The 20,635-nt window shown below is 27.9% G+C and overlaps 1 protein-coding gene and 1 non-coding gene across 2 annotated transcripts; one reads left to right on the forward strand and one right to left on the reverse strand.

Annotated features, from left to right (window-relative positions):
- Positions 1-1,847: 1,847 nt before the first annotated feature.
- Positions 1,848-4,112, reverse strand: LOC118448608 (uncharacterized). Its single transcript, XM_085661116.1, has 9 exons — positions 3,954-4,112; positions 3,630-3,737; positions 3,426-3,543; positions 3,096-3,351; positions 2,880-3,005; positions 2,638-2,728; positions 2,256-2,401; positions 1,966-2,098; positions 1,848-1,898 (listed from the first exon to the last, which is right to left on the reverse strand). The coding sequence occupies exons 1-9, from the start codon at positions 4,110-4,112 to the stop codon at positions 1,848-1,850; spliced, it is 1,188 nt and encodes a 395-aa protein (XP_085517242.1).
- Positions 4,113-12,160: 8,048 nt separating this feature from the next.
- On the forward strand, positions 12,161-12,351 carry LOC118448633 (U2 spliceosomal RNA). Its single transcript, XR_004840200.2, has one exon. It is a non-coding gene; the product is annotated as a U2 spliceosomal RNA (small nuclear RNA).
- Positions 12,352-20,635: the final 8,284 nt, after the last annotated feature.

The raw sequence follows: 20,635 nt of genomic DNA on the forward strand, positions 1-20,635 counted from the left end.
CTAATGAAATTCATGTCAGCCATGATTGAAAAAAAATAAATATAAGAAATTGGATAATAACACCTTACTAAATTATCAAAAAAGGAAGAAAGAATAAATTTGTTCATTATTTTCGTTTACATCGATACAATAAAAAAAAAACCAGCGAAATTTACTTAGCTTCTAGCCTACAATTCCTCAATTACGAATCCAGTCATTTTTCCAATGAGCTGCACATTGTAGTCTTTATCTTATTAGTCAATAAAACCTAAAAGAAACTACAAATTTTTTCAAAATTTAACAATATTATAGAAACTCAGATCCCTTGATATAAATAATTGGATAAAAGATATCATTTTAAAGACGAAGCTTTAATCTATGACGTTCTTTTGGCGGACTTCTAAAAAAGATTTTTATTTGTGCATAAGCTATTCTTGAAAAATACCATTTTTTAACATGATTTTTTTCAAAGAAAATAAAGCTTTTTCAAAAATCTTCCGAAAAAGCGACGTATATTAAATCTTCTTCTTTAAAATGAAATTTTGTTCGTCAAAATCGGCCAAGAATTATGTCTGTTCTCATTGATGACATAAACCATTAAAAAATCAAAGCCTTAAGAAACATATGTATTAAACGTTTTAATAATCACTAGCATCTGATTACTTTATTTAAATGAATACACTTTAATTTACTTAAAACTAATTCAATCTTTTATATATATATATATATATATATATATATATATATATATATTTTTAATATATAAAAATAATCGAACAGATCGTAATGAAGATCTATATCAAGTGATATATATTCGTAAAAAGACGATAATAAATGAATGTGATGAGAAAAATAACTATTTAAAAGTAAATCAGAAAAATATTTCATGATTTAAGATTAAGGATAGTTTATAAATAGATTAACATCAAACAATAGTACGAAAGATACCTAATGCACATTTTGTTTATAATTATTATCATACTATTTAATACAAATGAATATGTTTGTTTTTCTATGAATTTTTAATAAAAATCGTAAGTATCAAAACATCTTCATTCGATAACAGATCTTACATTTTCATATTTCCAAGATGATTTGATATTAACGAATACTATAATACGTCATTGTAAAAAAAAATGCTTTTTGCATTAATTGAAATAATAAATTCATTATTAACGCGATGCTTTAACAAAATCGATAATTTGTTTTTATCTACCTCAGCAAAAACTTTATGCGATGATACGAACTTTCTTCCGATTGAAACGATACATGGCTTCTTGCTTCTCGTTATTAAAAATATCATCAATTGTTGAAATTTTATGGAAAAAATGTATAACGGAATTTTATACCTGCAAAAAGAATATTTAGAATTTATTATGACAAATAATTCATAAGTTACCCGTTAAATCATATTTTGAATTTGATCTATTGATCGCAACCTTTGTTAGTCTTTCTCCAACTACAGTCTAGGACACTTACTTAAGAATGAGCAAACATATTAATATAACAATTAATAAAATGTACTTAAGTTCGATCTGTAAAGTATACTTAGGTTCGATCTGTCAAATGTTGTATACTTATCAAAAACAGCTCCACAACGCTACGCAGTGCACGTGTATTTGAAAAAATAATTATTAAAAAGTTATTCTCGAAGAATAATATGTTTATAAATCTTATGCACAAAGTAAATCTATTAGTATCAAGAAATTATACGAGATTTACATAATGCACGTTTTGATTCATTTATTGGAATAGAAACATTTTACTTTTTCTAAAATGTATTAAATCTTTTTTTACATATATGATATTAATGTGTATAGCTTTTTATGCTGTTACTGAACATTATGATATATCATTTATATTTAGTATTACTGAACACTATAATATACCATTGCAAAAGAAAATGCTTTTTCCATCAGCTGAAATATAATATTAAACTCGTTGTTAAAATATTGTATTAAACATCGATAATTAATTGCTATTTACTTGAGCAAAAACTTGATGTGCCGATATATACAATCCACCAATTAAAAGCATGGATGGCTTCATGCTTCTTTTTATCACGAATAACAACATCTTTTGAGTTTTTGTAGAGAGAATATAGAATGGAACTTGACATCTACGAACAAAGATATTTTTAAAAATGTTAATAATTATATCGTTAAATTACATTTGTAATTAATTATTTGATTAATAAAATTAATTTTAGATTTATAAATATGTCAAATCTTCGATAATAATTACGGGAATTATAATGAAACTTTGTAATATCTTACAATTCCTCGAAAACAGCTTCGCTATGATTCAGTAGCTTTTGCCCAACGTAAAAATTAATATATATAGTAAATACAGAGCCAGAAATGTAGAAGCTGTATTCGATTATTTCGCTTGCGTTTTTCAATTCTATAGATACTTGAAATATCTAAAAGTAAATCATGTAATATATAAATATTTTTCAATGATCTCCAATGATTATAAACATACATTAAACCAAATGATAGTATAATCTTTGTACGTTTTTATTGGTTTCACCAATATATAGTATTGAAATTTTCGATAAAAAATATAAAAAATATAATGTTTTTTATTTAAATATAAAAGATTTAATATTTTAATTTTTTATTATAATTTCCGATTTATGAAAAACTTATTACTTACATAAACAAAATCAAAGACAACGAGGATCACCGCAAAAAAAATTGTAATTAAGGAAGTTACCTTTGTAAGAGAATTAAGCGTGTCAACGTACCTTAACAAAATATAAAACATGTGAATTATATTATATTATATATATATATTATATATATTATATATATATTATATATATACACACACAGTCACATGCTCACATATACACAAACAGAGTATTATAGAAATGAAGAAATTATTTCAAAACTAACTCCGTCACTGTTCTATAGCAGTTTATAATTTCGACTATCCAATTCCATTCCTCTTGAGATGTTTTGATATGGTAAGACTTTTGCATATATTTCATATGCTTCTTAAACGGTTTCCGTACTTTCGATCTTTAATAAAAAAAAATCATTAAAATTCACTTAGACAAATAATAACATTTGAGTTAAAAACAAATATACTTTCTTTAACTGAACACATACATTATAATATTGAATTGGCAACAAGCGTATTGTACAGCTACCAAATATACTCCAAAACATACACTTCCTACTATTAGCACAATATAAAATGCTATTGTTTGATAAATGAGCAGACAATAATATAGTGACCCTGCATTTGAGACATTAACGGGTATGGGTAATGTTAAATGATTATCGTCCAATTTACCAAATAGATATAGAATAACATTTAAGATACAAGAAAATGTTATTGATATAACATAAAGGCTAAGCGATACTGCAACAATGTAATAACATAAATAATTGGAACATATTGTTTAAGATTGTTTGCATAAATATTTTCGTTATTACCTACTACAATATACACATAAGATTTGGATTGTTTGGTATACTTTTCCATAATATTCAATTCATCCTCATCAGACAACTGTGCGCAATCACGTTTAAAATTAATTAAAAGTAACTTCACCTAAAAATAATAATAATTCTCTTATTATGTTTCGATTAATAAATGATTAATAAAAATAAAATTAATCTGACAAAAATAATACGGACTTCTACGAAGTGAAAATAAGTGACGCTGTAATTAGAAAGCATAGCTAAAGCTCCTACTATTTTCCGCAACTCCATAGTCGTTTTAAGTTTGAAATCAGTCATGAAGATCTAATATAACAACACCAGAAGAACACTTTTACGAAACAAAAGTTATATCACGTTAAAAATTTATAAATGTATATAATATTGTAGATGTTTATTTTGTAGTATATCAACATAAAGTAATTATTAATTAATAAGAAAAATTAAGGTAAATATAATAATGCAAATAGTAATAATAATAAAAGTAATAATAATATACATATTAAGGAAACAAATGTTTACCTGATGAATAATAATTGGTAATACGTAAGCGATTACTGTACAAAGCTGAAAAAGCTGATCGTTAGAATTTTGATTAGGACGTAGACCCAATACAAATTGTACTAATCGATTGGAAAAGAGGAAGTGCTGTTCAAAGAAGCACGCACCTCTAGTAGACATTGTGAAATAACTTACATTTGTCTCAGCGAAATAATCGAAACACTCTCCATCATTACTTCATTAAAAATTCTAATTCCTATCTATTAGATTACATGAAAATATAATTATAATAATTTAATCGGTAGACGCTATGTAACCCTTTCATATTTTTCACCCCTTTATATTTTTGTAATATCTAACACTTTCTAAAGCGATTAAATTATCTACATGTATAAAAGCAGGTGGTTGTTCTCAACAATTAGACAAGGGGAGATATACCTTCTACTGTTAATTTTCCTGGACATGCGCAGAAGAGTCTATTCATCTGCAAACTTTGTCAGTCGTTTTCCGGCCACGGTCTAGAACATTTGCTTAAGAATGAGCAAAGAGATCGCTATAACAATTAGAGAACTTAAGTTCGTCGATAATACGATCTATCAAATGTTGTATACTTGGCAAAAACAGCTCCGCAACGCTACACAGTGTGCGTATATTTACGTAAAAAGTAATTATTAAAAAGTTCTTATAGAGAATATTACGTTTATAAAAACTAATATACAAGACAAATCTTTTAATCACAAACAATAATATCAAACATACATAATGCGTATTTTAATCATCACGTACTCTTTATTATTTAATACAAATGAATACATTTTATTTTATCTAAATCTTATTAAATATTATATATATATATAGCTTGGTTACGGTGACAGAAAGCTTGTAATCATACATTATAGTATACCATAGCGAAAGAAAATGCTTTCCGCATTAACTAAGTGATCAAATTTGTCATTAACATAATGTATTAAACATAAATAATTTATTGTTACTTACCCCAATGAAAACTTCATGTGACGACACGAACATATCTCCAATTGAAAGCATGCACGGTTTCCCGCTTCTGACTATCATAAATAACAGCAATTTTTGAGTATTTATTGAAAGCATATAAAATGGAATATTACACCTGCAAAAAGATATATTTTGATTTTCATATGAAATAATTAATTTCTGATATATGATGAATAATTTCAGAAATAAGAATAATCTTTCATTATTATTCGTTTTATTAATAAAACTTATTTTTGCTTTATAAGTTCATAAAATTTTGTATATTGATTGTTAACGTGACGAAACTTCGTAACATCTTACAATTCGTCAAAAGCTGCATCATTATAATTCAATAACTTTTGTCCAATGTAAAAATTAATATATGTAGTAAATACAGAAGCAATAATGTAAAAGCTGCTTTCCAATATTTCGATCACATTTAGTGATTCCCTATATAATTGAAACAACTGAAAATAAGTCATGTGATAGATAAATATTTTTCAATGGTGCCAAGTTTATAAATATACATTGAACACAATAAATGTATTATACGCGTACAAACAATATGTTATTGTAGTAAGCAAATAGTAATATTAACATTTTTCCTCAAACAAATATAAAGTATATAATATTTCTTTTTTAATTATAAAAAAACTGAATAATCGGACTTTTTATCATAATTTTAATTAATGATAAATGGTATTACTTACAAAAATGAAATCAAAAGCTATGAGAATCATCGCAAAGAAAATTGCAATTAAATAATTTATCTTTGAAACACGATTTATCAAGTCGATATACCTTGAAAAAAATATAAATTATGAATTATATTAATCTATAGATCTATATTACCTGCATATGCGAGAATCGAAAAAATTATTTCGTACTAACTCCGACACCTTTCTATAGCGCTTTATAATGTCGACTATCCAATCCCATTCTTCCCGAGGTGATTTATTCCAAATATTTTCCGTACATTTTTGATTCTTTTTAAATGGTTGCCGTATTTTCAAACTATAATAAATAGATTTGTAACATGGCGCTCAGATGCGTGATAGTACTTGAGTTATAAAACATATCCTTTTTTTAATTAAAAACGTACATTATAATGCTAAATTGACAGCATGCGTGTTGTATAAATACCAAATATGTTGAATAAAACACACTTCCTATTATTAGGAAGATAAAACTGCTTATTATTTGATAAATAAGCAAACTAAAAAAAAGCGCACTTGCGTTTGAAACGTTATTTACGGGGTTGATTAACGTTAATTGATTATCTTCCAATATATCAAAAAGATAGAGAAAAACATTAAAAATGGATGAAAATATTATTAATATACCATAAAGATTGAAAAAAACTGTAACAAAATACATGGAGACGTACCATTGCGATATCATGTTTAGAACTGTTCGCATAAATATTTTCATGCTTACCTATGACACTATACGCATATAATTTTGTTTCTCTCGTATATTCTTTCATAATATTTAATTCCTCCTCATCGAACAACTCCTCGCAATCCAATTTAAAATGAGTGATAATTAACTGAATCTAGAAAATAATATATTCTCTTTCCATTTCTAAATGTATCTTCGTCGAATAAAATCAAAGCAAATTCAAAAAGAAAATAATACAAACTGTTTTGAAACTAAAGCAAGAGATGCTATAAGCTATGAACATTATAATAGACGGTATTATTTTCTGCAGCTCTTTTATCATTTGCAATGTTAAGTTTGATTTAAAAAGCTGATACAACTGCAATCAAAGAATACTTACGAATCACATATAATAATACATTAATAATTTTTTAAATATACATGATAAATGTTTATTCCAAATGATTTCAGTAAACATATTTAATTATTTATTAAATTAAATATAATAACGATTTATTTATTAAATTAAATATAATAACGATTTATTTATTAAATTAAATATAATAACGATAATAATAAAAGTATTAATCGTTTATACATTTAAGAAAAACACTTACCTGATAGAAAATTCCAGGAAATAGAAAAATAGTTATTATACAAAGTGTAATCAATTGGCCGTTCCAATTTTGATAAGGACGTAAACCTAATACTAATTGAACAAGTCGATTAGAAAGGAGGAAGTGCTGTTCAAAGAAGTTTACACCTCTCGTAGTCATTGTGAAATAACACATTTTCAGCAACGAAGTAATCAATGTACTCTCCACTATTATATTATTATAAATGCTAACTGCCATCTATTAGGTATAGCAAATATCGCGTTATGTAAAAGAGTAACGTAAAAATATAAACATAATAATTTAATCAATAAAACGTAATGTAAAAATGTTTCATTCCTTTATTTTTGTAATATCCAACACTTTCTAATGTGACTAAGTTGTCTACATGTATAAAAACAGATGGTTATTCTCAACAATTAGATGAGGGGAAATATACCTTCTACTGCTAATTTTTCTGAACATGCGCAGAAGGTTCTATTGACCGCAACTTTTGCCAGTCTTTCTCCAACCACGGTCTAGGACATTTGCTTAAGAATAAGCAAAGAGATTGCTATAACAATTAGTAAAAAGAACTTAAGTTCGTCGATAATACGATCTATCAAATGTCATATACTTGTGAAAATAAGTTCTGCAACAATGCGCAATGCGCATATACTTAAAAAAAAAGTAATTATTTAAAAGTTAACTTATTAAAATATCTATATCATTTTTCATCTAAATCTGGATAACATTTCTGATCTCAATTTTTGCTAGAACATATAATAAAATATAAGAACAATCGGCTTAACTTTTTTCGTTTCGGCACAGTTTCTAAAAAAATGCAATTGGCGTGGACTAAGCTTGTCATTAATATCCTGATGTTCAAGTAGAAATATACGTCACTGAAAATCAAGAAACTTTGAAATATTGAAAAATTCGAGAATTTTCATGCAAAACCTATATAAACCTATATAAACCTATATACGGCACTTCTTCTTTTCCTAGTTTGAGAAAGATCAATTTTAATTAATTGCACAATAATCGCGACCCAATAGAGATCGAATACAAGATGAGCGTAGCTAGATCTTTCAATTAATCAAATATAAATAATTATTTGCATTAATTACTAACATTACCATTAGCAAATCAATTCAAACCAGAGCTGAACTACTTCGAATAGAAGTCCAGTTGATCCAGATAAGGCAGGCATGAAAGCCTCTTCCAAGGAAAATTCTCATCACCATCTGCACTACACGATTGGGTAATCCACCGAAACAAAAAATCGATGTTCTTGTAACTAAACAATCCTATTTTGACTATAAGGAGTCAAAGAAAATCTCAATATTTTGTTCTTACCAATCAGTCCATTATAAATAGTTGATTAACTCGATCTATTTTAAAATCTTCTAATTTTTTAATTATTGATCAATTTTGGTTACAGTCAATTACAATCATAAAATCTAATTCATTTTTAGTCTTAAAAGTATCACTTTTATTATCGAATTTATTAAATAATGAATAAAAAAATATAATTCTAAAAAAAATTGTAAAAGTTCTGTCCCACTCAAAAAGCTCAATCAATTTTCATCTCGTTTTTCCTGTATACTAAACATTGTAATTATTATCCAAAATATATTTTTATTTGTTTATAATATATCATTTTGTACTACGGAACTAGTTATCAATACAACTCTCATCGAAATTATTTCTTATTGCTTCTCCCCTCAACTCCGATCTCTTCTACCAATAGAGATTTTACACTACAAATCCAACTTTTTGCATATCAAATTCACCTTTTTATAAATCAAATTTTTCTACGAAATTATTTTCTTAAGCATTTATAATAAAAATCAAATCAAATGTGAATTTATTGTTAAGTAATTTAAAATTGTATCATATGTAATACAATGATATACATAAAATATTTAAAATATTTATTTAATAACAATTACCAATTCATTACATATTGAATTTATAAATTCAACATTATCTACATCTTTCTCTTGTTCAGTAAAATAAAATCGGAGCAATTATTATTTTTATTAAATAGATAATCTCTAGATAGGTCTCGATTATATTTGACATTTAACTTGCCACTTAAATTCTTACAATCTACAAAAAAAAGAAAATTTTTATATAAATATGTAATTTAAGTTGGAACTCAAAATGTTAATTCGTATAGATTTTCATGATTATTGAGCGAATAATTTTGATAAATTGCGGTTTGAAATTTTAATGTCGAGTAAAAAAATATTTAAATTTCGAATTAAAAATATTTTTACTGTTACTTTCTATTTCAAAAATTTTATATAAATTTCTTCAATTGTTACTGGCCGATCTATTTTAATAATAAAACTTCTTAACATACTAACAAGTATTCCTTTATTTCTAACATAACAAATTTGTGACTTAAATGAATGAAATCAATTATAAACATATTTTGTTGTAGATAACTATAACTTTTAATGGCAATTTCAAAATGACTTATTAAAATATTTAATTACCTACGTAATTTCTAAGTTCATCGCTGAACAATAAGAAATTATCAGGATGAAAAATTTTCTTCCATTGTCTCGTAAAAACCTATCTATAGCAATATTATATATATATATATATATATATATATATATATATATATTATATTTGTACACTGAAATAAATAAATATGTGCAATGCATTAATAACCTCTATAAAGATATGTTTAAGTAGCTGAAAAGATATTATACGACAAATAAAAATATTTATTTATTTAATATGCACTTCTTAATACATTATTCCATACAAAATTTTTTTAGTGTACATTATAAACAAAATATTGTCCAATGTAATATCTTTTATTTAAAATAAATATATCTATATAATATTAAATATTTATTTTTTAAATACAAAAATTAAATACAGCCGGTAACCAGCGATATAAATTTATATATTCCTTAAAAACTCACAAATTTATAATTTCAATTATAAAATTTTATAATAATAAATGACCTCATATGGCTAATCGAATTCATCTGAACAAATATTATCGAACTACAACTTACTAATAAAGCAGAAATATACAGTTTCATTTAAAAAAAAAATGAATTTGTTTTTGAAAATTTCTCTACCATTCGTCTTGCAAAAAATGTCACCATACAATGTATCTTATCATACGAAATAAATTCGTAAAAAAAATTCTTTGATAAATCCAATTCCTCACGAGATATTCCAATTTTTCGAGATAAACGAGACATCCTGTATATATATATATATGTGTGAAGGAAATATAAATACCATTTCTAATTCAATAATAGACAATAAATTACTTATTTCTAATGTCCTTCATGGTGACGGGCTAACGGTCGCTCTATTGAAGCGGTAATCAGAAGAGAGAGCGGTAATCATCACACAAAGATCTCCTATTGGATGAAAATTGTTGACTAATCGGAATAAACCATAAATGACGATGCTGAAAAGTTGTCAAATATAAAAAGTAGCAAATAATGTGTTTATTCATCCATTAATGTGTACATATTTATTTATTTATCTATCTATTCTAATAATATATTTATTCACCTATTGCTTATATATTTATTTATTATGTCTTATTTATTTAATGCTCATTTATTCATTTACTATGTTTATCTAAATTTCATTTTTCTTTTTTTTTCTTCCGTTGTCATATCTTTGTCACTCTTTTGTTCCTTCTTCTTTTGTCACTATGATACATTGATAAGCCAATAGTTTGATGTCAGAGTAAAATCTTCAAATATATCAGTTCTAACGAAGATATTATCATTCAGCAATTAAGTTGGTCTAAGAGTGTTCTTTAGCTAGTAAGATTTACAAATAAAAATAAAGAAAAGTAAACTTTATAATATTTTATAACATGTAATTCGATAATTGTAATAGCTAGAAAAAAAAACCATTTTTATAAAAAAAAAAAAAAAAAGAAAAGAATTGAAATCTATAAGAACAAAAACAATAGTTACAGATAAGAACTACAAAAGACAAAAAAAATTCTAACGGTACATGATGTTTCTAAGCGATTACTCATCCAGGTACTAACCGTGCCCTACATTGCTTAACTTCAGTGACCGAACGAGAACTTATTTTTTTTTTCTTTTTTTTTTTTTTTTTTTTTTTTATAAATAAATAGCCTTTATTTGTCAACATACTAAAATACAAAAATCTGTGTAAACAAGTACTACAAATAATTATACTAAAATAACAGTTTTGTATTTCAATGTAATTCCTGCCTAATTGATCTAGTTTTTTGGCCTTATATAAAAAAATATTTATTTTTTTTTTTTACATGCCATTCAGTCTTTGATTTTCGCTCAATATTCACTGAATGTTGTACTGGTTTATATTAATATATAATAATAGTTGTATTTGAGTGTAGAAAAAATTTCTAAAAAATTTATTTTATACCTATGGTATTCGGATGATAGGTATTCGGATGAGAACTGGTGTAATAACATGATATGACCATTAACTTGATAGAAATTACTTCACTAGTCTATTAAATTGAAAATTTTATATATTCCTTTATTAGTAATTATATAATTTTATATCAAGTTTTTTTAGAAGCGTGATCATAAACAAAAACGTAAGTGTTCTAATTTGAACGAAGTACGAGCAAGAGCTTTTGTGATTAAGTTAACATAAAGAAAAATTGATGTTACTTAAAATTATTGTTAATAAAATAAAATTTATTAACAACAAAACCTTCAAATTTAATTGTATTTTATATGATTTTCAATATACTTATTGTAAAAGGATACGAATATATTAACAATGGGACAATGAACATGTTTACAATTATCTTGTATATTATACTTCTTAAATAAAAAATCTACGAGTTGTAATAAAATTGTATAAAATTGCAAAACAGATATATGAATGAAGTAATTTATATATATATATATATATATATATATATATATATATATATATATATATATACTAAAATTTTCTTTAATCTTTTCATTGTGAAACATGATAGCAAAATTATCGTAACAGGTTATCGAATAAATACATTCTATTTAAATATTTTATTAATTACTATTTAATTATTATTCTCCATTAATTATTATTCTCATCGTTTTAGCAATCGTATTGTCAACCGTATTATTGATCGATCGTACTACCATCGGCATACGAGCGTCTTTTGAAGAAACAAATAATTCAAGCGACGACCACAACGTGTCGTTCTATACTCGAATCCATTTTTCGATATAGAAATGCTTATTTGAACGATTCTAACCATTTGGCTTTATCGCTTCTCGGCCTATGGCTAAGATCAAAGTGTAGTATCTGTTCTTATCAGCTTAATATCTGATACGCTGCTCATGGAGCAGCCAGAATATTAGCTAGATTTTTGAAATTTGGCGGAAGGCCGGAGCTTGCTCTGCCTCTGCCGAGGGTTGAGCCGGTATTGCAGTATCACCGGATTCAGCCCATCCTAAATCATATAAAAACATAGACAGACCTCCTAAATTATTTTAGTATAAAGAAAATTATAAGGATTACTTATTTTTCGAAAAACCAAAACAATTTAGAAAAATTGTAAAAATTTTTTTATATGCAGTTAATACACAAATGATAATTTAGGCAATTGTGTGTAATTTTTTTACGCAATTTTTAATCATTTACCGCCTAATTTTAATCATGTAATTGTGTGTGTTAGAACTCAAAATATAAAATAATAATAACAATCGCACATTATAAAAGAATTTTTCCAAGAAATTCCTGACCAACGTTTTGGAAACAAAATTTCAAGAAGTTTTCTAAATTATCAAAGTAGAAAATTGGAGAGATTAAGAATTATTATATATAATGAAATCCAGATTTTAAACATTAATAAAAAGGATGAAGAAAATAGATTTTGTGATCATCAAACTTATGTCTTCCATTGAAATCTCTTGATCGATCTTAATTTGTCAGCTATTTCGCGTTATAAAATATAATTATTTCTTCATATCGTGTAATCAGTGTAGAAGAAAGAAAAAAGAACAAAAATAGATAACATACATATATGATTATGATAAAAAATAGAAATACAGATTCCGACTCTAGTTTTAATTTCGTAGACGGTAGTAATAATTTTTAATACGGTAGACTTTGTCTTGTAACTAAAAATATAAAAATAAGTGAATAAAAAGAACTAGAAATGTACATAAAAATGAATTAATTAAATAAAAAAGTATAAATATTGATCGATAGAAGATTTTAAAAAAGGCGGTATTGTAAAGATGGCCAGTAAAAACGCTTTACCGACACGTGATTGATCAATTTGTGTTGATAGGCTCTACCGGGCACACTCATTGGTCGATAAATCGTTATGTGATTGGTCGGCAAATCGTTGTGTGATTGGTCGACAAATCATTGTATGATTGGTCGGCAAATCATTGTGCACATTTGGTCATATCTACTCTTCCTGATACCATTAGTGCTCCTCTTCAAGAAAGAATAGATTAAGAAAAACGTTAGATCAATTCGATGACATGCGAATTTGTACATAATGTATATTCCTTTTTGTTTTAGCAGGTGTTTTCGAAAAACTTGACAGGTGACAATAAATTAACTCCGCCATGTTAAATTCCTTGAGATAAGGAAACACATGCTACTTATTGCTACTGCAATTATTAGCAAAGATAGAAGAGAAATGGCATCATACAAGAAAAGAAGAAATTGAAGGTGAGAAAAAAATATGATAAAATAATAGAGATAAATAGATATGATGTATCTGTTTTCTCCTTCTTCGTTCTCTCATGATATTTATTGTGATAAAGAAACTATGTATAAAAACAATTTCGAAAGAATCGAATATAATCGAATTTTCGAATATAATCGATATTTGAATATCGATCATGGATAGTGATCAATGAATAAATAAGCCTTCAAGTAAATTGCATCAAAAAATGGTTTCATGGATGACGATGGGTGCATTGAACACAACATTATGCTCCAGTTGGTGATCGCAAATGTACGTCAGGAGAGGAAAAAATGCGCGATAACATTACTGGATTTGTCTAATGCCTTTGAGTCAATGTCACATCAGACAATATTTTGAACTGAAAATATGTTAAACTGGACAGGACTAAATGACTCGAGAATTATCACAATACAACGCCTTTAAACCGGTAAGAAGCAATAGTAGAATCAGACAGATCATTAAAATTAATGCCGTAATGAATAACATAAGACTACCCACTTAGAATTTATATTTAATCTATCCATGAAGCCCGTACTGTGATCTATAACCTACCCAAATGCGTTACAGGTACGTGACAGACCACGTGAATCTACGGATGAAAGACTTCAGTAGTTCTTCGACCGCACGGAAGAAGTAGCCAACTTGTATTCAACACAAAGTAGGTCTTTTATTCAATATACGGAAATTTACTTCACATTAATAAACGCAACTACATAGCTCTCCTAATAACCTTTAATATTCAAAAATCATCGAAATTACTAATAAAGCAGCTATTAGCCATATAGCCGTTTCAGAGCATCTATTGAGTTTCACATAACGTAATCGGCGATATAAGAACTAGATATAATGAACAACAATATAAACCAAGTCGATTATTTGTACCATGTGAGCAAAAAAACCACATACCATGTGATGTGATTTGTACATTTATTCTATCATGCATCTCATTCCACCTGAAGAATGGAATAGTCTGAAGGAAGTCATTAATGATACTGGACAAGCAGATCAAAGCAACCGGTAAAATATGGCTCAATCTTCGGCAAAAGCGAAAATATGTCTCAATCACTAAATGAGGAATAAATGTGCTATCAATCAACGTCCTAACAGATTATCTCATAGCTCTCACGGCTATCCAGCAGTCTAAGCCCACTTTTGATTATCATACTCCTCAAAAGTGTAATTATAATATGAAAGTTAAATTATAATATAAGTGTAACAGATGTTGCATGGTAGCATGAAGGTGGAACTTTCGAACGAGTTCATAGAAATCATTAACAAATAGACCCGCCTAAGTAATGTGACTAAAAAATTATCTTGTAGGATGAATGTCCACTAGTCAACGTCATCAAAGCCTCAACAACAAACCCCTCAATCCAGGCTTCTCTCCAAAACACGATCCACAGATATTATCGTAATCAACTACTTGCTAAATCGGACCAGAGAAAGATATACGAGGTCATGTTAGCAGCAACTCTACTGAATCACTTTGTTCGAAATGGGAGCTTTTGCTGATTTGCAGACCGGTGTTTCATTCACCGCATCTATCTTGACTGTCTGCTGCTGAAATAAGACTTGACGCTTGAAAATAATAACAAGAAATGCCGGAAATGTAATGAGAAATACTGTTACACGTGATCTCACCATTACAAATCTAATCTAGTCGCTGTCATAAAACAGTACAATGCCGTTCTAAATTGAATAATAAAGGCCTTTAATACTTTTAAACAAACAATAAAAACAATGATAAAAATTAATTAAACGTCATTAAGATTTGCAAAAGATAATATGATCTCGTTTTCATTCAGCGAGAGATTACAGAAGGTCGACATTACATCCCCATTTGAGAACCGCTACGCCGCATTAGAGACAGCTCGTTAATTGAATAAAAAAGAATATGAAATGGTAACTAACAATTTCCAGCAGCAAGCTTTCAAGATAAAACTGAAAAGCTTCATCGTCGGTGCATTAAGCAGCTGGATTCCCTACAATAAAATAATCTTACTGACAGTGGGGATCAACATGTCCTATATCAGGCTAATGAGGAAACTAATGTGCAATGAAGCCATAGAGTGGAGCTGTGATATCGATATCGAGCACGTAACTGGTAAAGAGATAATATTAAAATAAAAAAAGGAGAAACTCACAGATACTCCTAGCGATCAGAGCTATGAAAAACCATAAACAGGACTGAATATGTTAGGTAAACACTAGAATAACATATCATTATATATAAAGAAAGAAATCTAATCAGTAGGTGGTCATAGGTGGTGGTTAGAGAATATCACTTACAACTGATTCCCTCTTGTTTATATATGTACCTGTTTAATTATATTGTAAGGATTTTTTTTTTTAAGTTTATCTTGAAAAAATTGCAATTCTGTATAAACATGGCTATATAAGTTTACTTAGTTCACTCTTAATACTTTATCGACTGGTTATATAGTTGAGGCTGCCACTCAAGTAAAAACTGGCTTAATCACGCTCGCATTTGCTCCCAGTACTGGCTAAATTTTCGCTATTCATTGTGTTATGCTTATTGCTTTTGTTTCAAAGGAATGTAATTTCATTGATATTTATACTTTATTTTGCATTTATTTTATATAATAAAAGGCCTTATAAACTAATATACATAGAATATATTCAAGGTAATAGTAATTCAATTTTTAATAATTTTTTAGAGTGTGATATCGCTCGTAACAGTCACCCTTATGTAATGGAATATTACAAAATTTACATACGAAACATGTTCTACTTCTTATCTTTTTCGATGCACATACTCTACATTGTTTTTGAGGTATTTTGCTTTTACCACTTGTCACTATTCTTATAAGTTTATGCTTCTTTATGCATGATAATCTTTCTGGAGGATCTGATCTTGGTGCTCTTCTCGTAGGCTCTGAAATATTTGATTTATTAGTTGAATCTGCTGTTTCGTCACTTTCAGAATCTGTTAATGATAAATCGGATATCCACGCAATTGCCGCCTTGTGTAAGAATTTCTTATATGTTAACTTCTTTCCATTCAATATTATGTATGTTTTAAATGCATTAAAAAGCGCACAATTAATTAAAAACAGTACTACTCGTTTGGTCCACTTCTTCGTTTTTCTAAAAATAGAATAGTAAGACAGATATTGATCTGCGCGATCTACCCCCTTCATATACTTGTTGTAATCAATTATCGACTCAGGCTGTTGAACTGATCTTCTATTTACACTTCTAGATTCCATTATTCGCGCCGAATGTATCGTCGATATCACGTTTACATTTCGTTTACCGTTATTCCATATTTGTAACAGAATATCGTGTTTTCTACGAAATGTAGCTTGACCATTTGAAAAGGTTATTTTTTGGAGACATTGAGGAAGACCACTATTTTTCCGAATAATTCCACATACCCGTACTTTATTTTGTAAGAGAACTTCAGCCATATCGACACTATTGTAATAATTGTCCTGATAAATGTGATGCCAAATATTTTTATAAGGATCAATAACTTCTAGAATAGTGTTTTCCAGTTTCATTCCTTGGCAAGCATACACTTCAAAATTACAAACGTATCCTGTGTGAGCTTCGCAGACTGCTCTCACAAGTATACCGTACTTTACAATTTTCGCGGGATTGTTGATTCTGAATGACAGTCTTCCCCGCCACGGAATAATATATTCATTTAATGATAATTGTTGGCAAGGTTTATATACATCAATAAATCTATTCTTTAAATAATTTATAACTGTCTGAACTTTCATAAGTCTGTTTGAATTTGTGGGTATATCTTCATTGTTACAAAAGTGCCAGTTCTGCAGTATCTGCATAAATCTAGTTCTGCTCATTACTTTCGAAAAAAATGGAGTTTCGATGCTTGGGTCAGTTGACCAGTAATCGTGAAGTCTGTCTTTTTTTACTTGTCCCATTAGAACAATTAGACCTAAAAATTTTTTCATTTCTGACAACGTAATATCCATCCATTTCTTCGTCCTTGAGATATTTTTATATTTATTGATTATTTGATAGTGATATCTATTCGATTCTTTAACCAAATATTCCAAAAAGTCATCTCCAATAAATAACTTTACAATATCCATTACACTTTCTTCATATTTTGGTAGAATTTTTATACCTGGGCTATCTTCGAAAGGTTCCAAAATAATTGATTTGTCATTTGTTGACCATGTATCGATATTTACTTCAGTGATGTCATCATTATCACTTTCTGAATCGCTAGATTGCAGTGGCAATAATTTGCGCAGCATCCGAATGTTTATAGAAGAATCACTGCTATCACTATCATTGTCACTTTTTGAATAACAACTATGGTCTGACAAAGTATCCAAGCAAAACTCTTCATCTGGACGATCTTTATCCATTGTAAATGATAAAAATAAAAATATTATAATTCATAAGAATATGGAGAGGTTAATATACAGCTACTAATAAAACAGTAAATCCCACTGGACGAAACCCGTTGATAACTAAAAGCCGATTAATAGGCTATCGGTCGATAAGCGTTGGCCATCGAAAAGCCGATTAATAGGCTAGCGGTCGACAAAGTGTTAAGTGGTCTAAGTAATTTTCCTATTTCATCTTATAGCATTATATGCGCCTCCTGCAATTCCAATAATCCAATATACAAAAAGTAACGAAAAATATGCAAAATATCTCTGCATATAAAATTATAACTTTTTATAATTAATTATATTCTTTAATAATATTTTTATAATTAAAAACAGTATTTATTTAAAGTTAATATTTTTTTATGAATTATCAAACAAAAGATAATCTGACAATACCAAAAATAAATTTAATACTATTCTTCTGTTTTATAAATTTCATTGTAATGAAAAAATATTGAATTAAATTACTTAAATTTAATTTAGTAGAACTAAATATTATCCACGAGCGATTCCAAAAGTTTATACATACATTTATAATTGATTTCAATTCTCTAGATTATAAACTTGCTATGTTTGAAATAAAGTCAATAATTTACAATAATTATGAGAAGATTAATTATTAAAACAAATAAGCCAATACAAATTGAACCAATTGAAAGTAGACAAACTGAGATTATGTTAAGATCTAAAAAAATATATCTATATAACAAATGATTGAATTAAAAATTCCTTATTTTCTGAGAGATATTAGGAAGCTTCTTTATACTTTGTCAAAAAATAAACAGAACTGAGACTAGTTTTCATTAAATTGTATCGCATCCTTAGAAACAAGATCAATTATTTGTATTAAAAATAAAATATTGTTTTCAAACATAAAGATTAATAAAATTGGTAAAATGTGGAGAAAAATAAACGTTCCAAGTAACCAACTACCATAAGATGTAATTTGTGATAAATTTTAACAATTATTTTTAAGTAGAATATTTAACGGTTGTTGTTCATATTATCTATGAAAATAATTATATCATATAAATTACAAATAATTAAAAAATAAATAAATAAAAAGAATTAAAAACATGTATAAAAATGAATTAAATAAAAAAGTATAAAAATTAATCATCGATAGAAGATTCAAGAAATGACGGTATTGTAAAGATGGCCAGTGAAGATGCTTCGATGATTGGCTACGTCATCGATATTCGCTGAACGCATTCATTGGTCAGCGAATCGTTATGTGATTGGTCAATCTGCATTGGTATACCCTCTGGTAACTGTATGTTTATTCTTCCTGGCACCTTCAATGCTCTGCTACAAAACAGATGAATTGAGGTTAGATCAGTTAGACGATTTACGAATTTGTGTATGATGTATTTCTCGTTTTAACACTGTGTCGTCCGGCGATACCACAGTGGTGTCGTGCGCAAAATAACAGTCAACAGCCGGTGACACCACTGTGGTGTCGTGCGCAAAATAGCGGCTAACACTTTAGTATCTTTTTCATTCTATTGGTGTTTTGTTTAGGTAACAATAAGTTACATACGTCAACAAGTTTTTTGTTTTTATAAATACTTATACCCTTTCATCATGGCAGACGAAAGAAACGATACGATTATTTACGATGAATGCGCGGACGTCTTGTCTGATGTTCCGGACGATTGGGAAGAAGACAATGGATATCAAAAAAATGAAAGTGAAGCAGAATCGTCGGAAGATAGAGAAATACCTACAAGAAGAATTCGGCAAACGCTACAATTGCCAACTGATTCAGATGAATCAGACGAAGAAGACAGTGCACAGTGGTCAGACTTTGATTTACCGAGGACCAATAATAAATTTGAAGGATCTCCGGGTCCAAACATATTTCCCAAAGATACACAGAGCGTCGAGGATATCGTAGAATTATATATTGGGAACGATCTATTTGAATATATTAGCAATGAAACCAACAAGTACTACAGTCAAAATTGCAATAGAAGGAAACTGAATAAAAAAAATGCCAAATTTGTGGACGTTACGGCATCCGAACTTAGAAAATGGTTTGGGCTTGCTATACTTATGGGTATTATAAAAAAATCAAGGATCGATGATTATTGGTCAACGAATCCGTTGATAGACACACCGATATTTCACAAAACGATGTCCCGCAACCGATTCAGACAAATATTATCATTTTTACATTTTTCCGACAACAACAATAAACCGGATAATGTCAATCGGCTTTTCAAAGTGCAATTCGTAATTGATTATTTTTCCAAAAAGTTTAAAGAAAATTTTAATTTAAGTCAAAACATCTCAATTGATGAAGGAATAATACCGTGGCGTGGACGGTTAAATTTTAAAGTTTACAATCCGTCGAAAATTACGAAATATGGCTTACTCATTCGGATGCTGTGTGATTCGATTACGGGATATATTTCCTCATTCAAGATATACTCCGACGTTGGACAGTCTTTAGCTAAAACAATGATAGAATTATTAGCACCTTCTTATGGAAAGTGGCATCACCTCTACATGGATAATTATTATAATAGTGTAGAACTTGCAGGGAATTTACTTGAAAAAAAAATCCGAGTTTGTGGAACGATACGACAAAATAGAGGATTTCCGGAAAAATTAAAGCGCGTAAATGTCAATGTATTT

This window comes from Vespa mandarinia, chromosome 13 (assembly GCF_050613455.1).
Source record: "Vespa mandarinia isolate Hongniang chromosome 13, ASM5061345v1, whole genome shotgun sequence".
Lineage (NCBI taxonomy): Eukaryota > Metazoa > Arthropoda > Insecta > Hymenoptera > Vespidae > Vespa > Vespa mandarinia.

Coding starts and splice junctions, on each gene's coding strand:
- LOC118448608 (XM_085661116.1), bottom strand. CDS start 4,112: ATGTCTACTAGAGGTGCGTGCTTCTTTGAACAGCACTTCCTCTTTTCC. Junction 3,352..3,425: donor TTATGTGTATATTGTAGTAG/GTAATAACGAAA, acceptor ACATTGTTGCAG/TATCGCTTAGCCTTTATGTT. Junction 2,729..2,879: donor TGCTATAGAACAGTGACGGA/GTTAGTTTTGAA, acceptor TATTTTGTTAAG/GTACGTTGACACGCTTAATT.